At 38.9% G+C, this 7,685-nt stretch overlaps 1 protein-coding gene across 2 annotated transcripts in view; it reads right to left on the bottom strand.

Moving 5' to 3' along the window:
* ATP11C (ATPase phospholipid transporting 11C (ATP11C blood group)) overlaps positions 1–7,685 on the bottom strand; it is a 100,764-nt gene that overhangs the window by 53,444 nt on the left and 39,635 nt on the right. For both annotated transcript variants that reach the window (XM_007452066.1, XM_007452065.1), the window contains exons 13-16: positions 5,067–5,228; positions 4,235–4,386; positions 2,606–2,677; positions 655–728 (exon numbers count right to left, since the gene is read on the bottom strand). In XM_007452066.1, the coding sequence (XP_007452128.1) occupies positions 655–728; positions 2,606–2,677; positions 4,235–4,386; positions 5,067–5,228 (460 nt within the window). The remainder of the gene's footprint in view (positions 1–654; positions 729–2,605; positions 2,678–4,234; positions 4,387–5,066; positions 5,229–7,685) is intronic.

Raw genomic sequence — 7,685 nt, 5'->3', positions numbered from 1 at the left:
CAGGAATGCTACCCATGGGTCTTGCTGAATCTGAGCAGAAGGCATCCCAGTCACCATGGCTCCTCCCAAGAACATGGGGGAACCCTGAAATGATGGTACTGTTTCCCTTGCAAAGGGCAAGCTTCTTTACTGTGTTAAACAAACAGCCCAGGGTGCTAGAGTAAAATCACATGCCCTTTCCCAGCAGTCAGGCCCTTAGTCATCTCTAGCTTACCTGCTTCCAGGAAGTGTAAAGCAGTGGGGAATTAGGAAGGTCAGAGAGGGATAACCAGCAACTCTCTACACTCATAGATTCTACTGCTAGTAATCTCAAACCATCCAGTTGTAGTGGGCTGCTGCAGGTAGACATTGGTGGTGATTGGTTAGTACCCTGAACTGTGAAAAAGTCATCCTTTCAGTTCCTGTTTGGACATCCAAGACTGAGGGGTAGAGTTCACTTTCCAAGAAAATGCATATATTGCCATATCAGGGGTTCTGCTAGTGACAATTTGACAAACTGAACATGTGCTTGTATAAATATATTAAGGCTTATGCAAAAGCTTTGCACGACTTTCGGTAATCATACACTACTACGTGAAATGCTTTTCTCTCTTGAAGTAGTTGATCAACATACAAATCTACAAATGGAAAAAGTCAAGTTTTAACAATGCATACCTGATTGAGTTTTCACAACTACACTCATACGACGGCGGACAGAATCGAAGTTTAAGGTGTGAAGAAGTTCATACCTTTAAGAGAAAAAGAAAGAGAAAAGTGAAATATACCTATAGACCAAGATAAAACACAACAGAAACATCTTAAGTTAACAGAGCTCTCCTCTTTGGATAAGGGTTGCTAGTTGTGGGCACAACGGGTGCTTTCCATTGTGTCTTTGGAATTTCTCTGTGCTTAGAACATGCTGTCAGAGGATACCAGTGTTGGTTCGGGGTTATCTATATCTTCTCATTATATAACTTAAAATAGTAAGGAGAGACTGACTGCATAGGAATGAGGAACAAAGAGCTGTCCTGCGAAGCTATATCTGGGGAGGGTCTAGAAATAGTCTCACCCTGGCAAGTATTTTAATCATCTATGGAGTGCCTACTATGTGTCAGGCACAGTGATTGACGCTGGAGAAGAGACACACATCTTCCCTTAAGGCGCTTACCAAATGATAAGGGAGACAGAGGGTAATGAGATGACTACCCCCTAGTCTTCCAAATACTGTAACAAAGGAACACACAGGGGAGATGTGGGAGCACAGACAGAAGGCATCTGAAGGAAGGCTTCCTGGAAGAGGTGGTGCCTGAGCTGTGTTTTGCAGGAGTGACACGATGAAGAAAGAATATCATGGTACTCTGAGTACAGAGAAGAGCATGTGCAAAGGCACAGCAACATGAGAGCATGTGGCCCATGAGGGGACTTACAGTAGTTCATTTAAGGCTTGAGATCTAGTTGATAGGGGAGTAGCAAGAGAGGTAGGCAGGGGCTGGGACCTGAGAACATTGTGGGCCATTTCAGAGATTTGGGATTTCATCCTAAGGGCAATAGGAATCCACTGAAGGGTATAAACAGTGGATTGACATGATCAGATTTGTGTGTAAATGGCTAAGCTATTCACCAGATGAAAGGATGAAGAAGAAGAAAGTTTCTAAGACTTATTAGAAAAAATGTGAGGAAATAATTTCTTGAAAATAAATAACTTGTATACAAGTATTTACTACAAAGCTTCTCTTTGATGGGAGTGAGAGGGTCATTGGTTTTGGGATGTGTATGTATAAGACATCTACTTGTAGCACAGTATCTCATTTGTTGTTGGCCAGATGGGGGCACTGTTGTGAACCGGCTAGAATATGGACTTTGACAATGACCTGGGGCTCCTGGCAGTCAGGCCAAAGAGCCTTCTTCTGGTTCCTCTGGCTCTTGAACACTCCTTCCCAAAGGGGCATATTCCCTAAGCACATCTACACGTGTTACATGTTTCTGAGATGGGTCTCACGAGATGCTAGGGGTCAGACAATTACATTTCAAGTTCATATAAAGAATTCAAATTAATCACAGGGGCTAATTAAAATCCGTTATTAAGCCAAGATGGTTTTGTTTGTTGGGGTCTCTGTAGTGGAAAAAAAAAAAAAAAAAAAAAGAAATGTGGAGCTACGGCTGCATCAGAGTACTTGCCCTGAGGCTCACACCCAAGCATTTAGAACAAGAGAAAGCTTCTGACTCCAAAGCTGCCATGTCTGGCAGGGCGTGCGATCCCAGAATGATTGGTTGGGCTCTGGACAGCAGAAGGTTTCATGCCTGTTCACTGATTTTTCTTGCAGCATGTGTTGGAGACCTGAAATGGCATCTAAAATTCAGAAAAGTCCAGGCAGACGCTCATTCAGGCTACTGGACCCACATGTGAACAAAATTGGAATCATTTACACCTCAAATGCTAGTTTCTGCCATTCTATGAAAAATGTCTTCTCCTACTCCAACTACATTTACATAAAGCTCTGAACTGGGAGAGCAGAGTCCTAGATTTATAGATGTAATCAGTTCCCTTTGCTTCCCTTCCTAAATCCATCTAAGGTGGACTGTGGGGTTAAGAAGTGACAATCATCAAATATACAGTGCTACTTACTCTTCTATTTCTTTTCTTTGGTTCTCTACTCTCATATGACCATTCTGCATTCCTACAAACGTGAACCCATACCTGCGAAACACAATAAAAAAGACCTTTGTATATCTTTAAAGAATAATTAATTTCCTCTTGCACTGGCATTATTCATACTTGTTTTCTTCTCTTTCATAAGATCTCAATCTATAACTGTACTTCCTTTTACTCACTGAGATGTTAACACAGAGCAAGTCAATGTCCAGTCACAAATCATAACCAAGAAAGAGGCAATTTGTGATTCCAGTTCTGTAGCTAACACATGGGGTGACTTTTATCCACTTAATTAGCTTGGGCTTCGTGGATAAAACAGGACTTTCAGTTACCAAATGATATCAAAATTGCTAGGAGCACTTCAGCAAGAACATGTGTTGTACAAAAAGTGGCCATTATTATAGAATTTCCGAACTATAATATAAGTATTTGGACTTCTGGCTGGAATGCATAAATAGTAATACAAGTTACATCTATGCATTGCTATTTTCTTTTTGGTCTTAACTGGTTAGATTTGGGAATTTTTTTCAAACTTTCAGATAAAGTAGCTTGGCTCCTTATTAAAGAATAAGGATACTTATTAAGGTTATTGAAGCAAGTAAGAGAAGGAACAAAATAACTCCTGTCCTCCTGTGATTTCGCTTTCTCAGGAGAAGTACAAGAACTTTAATTTTTTTTACTCTTCAAAAATGTTAATGTATTTTCTACAACTTATTTCTGGTTTTTTTTGTTGTTTTTTTTGTTTTTGCGGTACGCTCTCACTGTTTATAATATAAGTATTTGGACTTCTGGCTGGAATGCATAAATAGTAATACAAGTTACATCTATGCATTGCTATTTTCTTTTTGGTCTTAACTGGTTAGATTTGGGAATTTTTTTCAAACTTTCAGATAAAGTAGCTTGGCTCCTTATTAAAGAATAAGGATACTTATTAAGGTTATTGAAGCAAGTAAGAGAAGGAACAAAATAACTCCTGTCCTCCTGTGATTTCGCTTTCTCAGGAGAAGTACAAGAACTTTAATTTTTTTTACTCTTCAAAAATGTTAATGTATTTTCTACAACTTATTTCTGGTTTTTTTTGTTGTTTTTTTTGTTTTTGCGGTACGCGGGCCTCTCACTGTTGTGGCCTCTCCCGTTGCAGAGCACAGGCTCCGGGCACGCAGGCTCAACGGCCATGGCTCACAGGCCTAGCTGCTCTGCGGCACGTGGGATCTTCCTGGACTGGGTCACGAACCCGCGTCCCCTGCATCGGCAGGCGGACTCTCAACCACTGCACCACCAGGGAAGCCCTATTTCTGGGTTTTAAAACAGCATTACTGAGGTATAACTGATAGAGAACTGCAAATACCTAATGTGTGCAATTTGATGAGTTTGGACACATGAATACATCTGTGATACCATCACCACAATCAAGACAGAGACATATCCCAACATTTCTCAGGTTCTTTGTGTCCCCTTTGCTTTTTTGTTGTTTGTGGTAAGAACATTTAACATATGAGATCTACTCTCTTAACAAATTTTGAAGTAAAAATACCATATTGTTAACTATAGGCAGAACTGTACCTCTCGAAATTATTCATCTAGCATAACGTACGTGCTTACCTTTTAGCTCCTTTAACCAAAGCTATTTCATCTGGTGAAGAGGACATATAGGTTAATTCAGCTGATTCTGTAACTCCATCAACAGCATCATTTGTTTTAATTTCTACAGTATGACATAAACACAAGGCACGCAGAAAGAGCTCTTCTCGATTCTATTGAACAGTAACAGAAAAATGATTATATTAGTTTCACTGTGAACACTTGGTAACTAGTCAATGAACAGAGAAAAGTTATTAATGTGAGAGAATGTTATAACCTCCAGCAAACTGAGTAGCAAAAATTTATAAATTCATAATACTCAAATGAACTACATATTCTCCTGGTCCCTACCAACATGCCTGGTTCTCAGCTAACACACCCTAGGGGCTATGTTAACTCATTCAGGTTACTGTAGTGCCACCTAATACCAAAGCAGTGACATCTCCATGGCCTAAAAGAGTTCATTCAATTCTAATTCACAATCTGGCAATAGCTCAGGTGCAGGGAGACTCTGGTTCATTTCATGCCTAGACACTGCTGGGACTTGAATGATTTCAATAGACATCATTCTTGGAGCAGCTCATATTTTTAAAGATAAAGTACCAAAAATTATGATCACACAGTCAAGTGCAAGTTTTACCCAAATGCCATTTTTCATAATGCTCTCTTATAAATTCTACTTGTTTACAAATTACGGAGTTGTCCATAAAATAAGAAAGGTGAAGTTGAAAGAACAAACAGATGGTTATTCAAAAGTCTATGTCACGTGCCCAAATCCTTAATTTCTACTATGCTAACACATGCCTATATAAATTGATTTCTCAAGGTAAAATGGTAACGCAGAAAATGCCACCTTATCTGCCTTGTCAAAATACGGTAAGGGTCCATCAGTTTGAGAGAGTCCATCAGCCTCCTGAGTTACACCTTTATACTTATGCCCATCTATGCAGCATTCAATGAATTCCATGCTATTTTCAGTGAGTGTTCCAGTCTTATCAGTAAATACATAATCCACCTAAAAACAAGAACACAAACATATGCATTCTTTCTTCAATGTGATTTTCTATAAGGCATAACTATAAGGATATTCTCATAACCATAGAAATCACCTTTTCTAAAAACTTGTCAAATGTCAGGTAATTACAGAAGCAATATTATCAAATGAATGAGAAATGAGGAAGTATTTTTAAAGATACTGAAATAGTACCACATGTCTAAGGTAGACTTACTCAAATGTAGGAGATTAATAGGCAGGAAAAATGTGGTTGTTTAATCAAACTAAGACCCCTTCAATTTAACACCGACCTGTTTTGATATAAAGAAGTTAACATAAGAAAAGTCAATTTTCCAAGTGGGATACAATTTACTGACCATTATTTCTCTCTCTCTCTCTCTCTCTCTGACACACTGACATACGCGTGCGCACGCGCACGCGCACACACACACACACAGAAAACATATTGAATAGGAACTTAAACTAACTGGGATGTAACAAAACCTTTCTTTGAAAAGTAAAATTTTCTATAAATATACTGGATTGAAGTAAAATGCATTATGGCATAGAATGTATATAAGAGTTACAGAATATAGACAGATGGGGAAATAATGTTACTTAATTAGACACAGTAAGTCAATGATGATTAAAAATATAAATGAAACTTCTTCCATGTTCTATGTATATTTTCAGATATTCCTCCAAAAAAATTTCCAAATTAAAAAAAGGAGCAAAAAATAAAAATAAAAAAAAATTAAAAAAAGGAGCAGAGTTTATAATGATAGGCTAAAGTAAAATATAAGCATACTTTCATAAATAATGGAAAAAATAGGCTATGTAATAAATTTCCCATGTAAAATAAGCCATTTTGAGCATTTTCATTTTATCTCAGTTTTTATCTCTTCTATTTATAACATCTGGCTTTTGGAAACCCACAATTTTATCCTCCTTTTTGGCAATTTATACTTAAATAGTTAAAATTATGGGCTGACAGGAATAAGCATAAGTACAAGATTAAGGTTTTTATTATGTAAGGGAGAAAGAGATGAACTGCAGCAGTAGTTGCTTTCTAATTATTTTTCAAAGCATTTCACGGTAGCAGCACTGGCACAAATATAGCATTCCAGTCTTCTCTTGTTTTTCCTGTTAGCCAGCCAAGCTTGAATTCTCTCCAAGTGGTATTATTCCTGTATTATTTAGATTTTTCCAGTTAAAATGAAATTCTTTGGGGCTTTTTTTCTGATCAAAATTATTAACCTTCATTTCCCCCTGAAGGCTGTCCTGTGTTGTTGCGGCTCCTGCACTTGGATGAGCATTAACCCATTTCGAAATCTTTTATAGATGACAAAGGTAATAGCTTTAAAAAATAAAGTGCAGGGACTTCCCTGGTGGCACAGTGGTTGAGAATCCGCCTGCCGACGCAGGGAATATGGGTTCGATTCCCTGGTCCGGGAAGATCCCACATGCCGCGGAGCAACTAAGCCCATGCGTCTCAACCACTGAGCCTGCGCGCCTAGAGCCCGAGAGCCACAACTATTCAGCCCACGTGCCACAACTACTGAAGCCTGTGCACCTAGAGCCCGTGCTCCGCAACAAGAGAAGCCACCACAATGAGAAGCCCATGCACCGCAACGAAGAGTAGCCCCTGCTCGCCACAACTAGAGAAAGCCTGCGCGCAGCAACGAAGACCCAACGCAGCCAAAGATAAATAAATAAATAAATAAATAAATAAATAAATAAATAAAAGTAAAGTGTATTTAAATAAAGCGTTTGCCTATATATAACGTTTTGTGCACTATGGATCTGTGTACAATTAATCTCACAGGTATAGGCCAACAAACTATACCCTGATAGAGTAATTATCAAACCGTAGTCTGCATCACACTCACTAGGAGGGTGCTTGTTAAAACTCAGATCGCTGGGCTTTATCCCCAGAGTTTCTCATTCAGTAGCCCTGGGGTGGGGTTAGATAATGTGCACTTCTAATAAGTTCCCAGGTGTTGCTGGTCCTGAGATCATGCTTTGAGAACCACTGATCTAATGTATGCCCTATACTCAAAACAAGGGGAGGAGAGGATTGGCTATTATTAAAAAGTATTCTCGTATTTAAAGGAGAGTGCAGGCCGGCAAGTCAGAGGCTACTGCTTGCCTCTGACTCTCAACAGCCTCTTCCTCTTTAGTGGAAGGTTTGAGCCAGTTGCAGGAAAGGCCCTTCTCTATCAGCAAGCTCAAAGCCATCAATTTATGGATAGAAAGCCTAAAGTGAGATAGCTGTTCAGAATAGAAAGAGCCCTAAAATAAAGGTTGAACACATATGAAATCACCTAGTTTACAGGTCAAAATTGGTCAAAAAATTTCACATTGTTTAACCTAGTGAAGAACTTGGACTGGAGTTGTGGCTCCACCACCTACTAAATTTGTGACCTTGGAAAAATCTCCTCATCTCTCTGAACATTAAATATTAGCCTTAAATAATCA

The sequence above is a fragment of the Lipotes vexillifer genome, unplaced genomic scaffold, assembly GCF_000442215.2.
Source record: "Lipotes vexillifer unplaced genomic scaffold, Lipotes_vexillifer_v1.1 scaffold1114, whole genome shotgun sequence".
Lineage (NCBI taxonomy): Eukaryota > Metazoa > Chordata > Mammalia > Artiodactyla > Lipotidae > Lipotes > Lipotes vexillifer.
The sequence above is the reverse complement of the archived record's forward strand: the minus strand, read 5'-3'. Positions and strand labels throughout refer to the sequence as shown.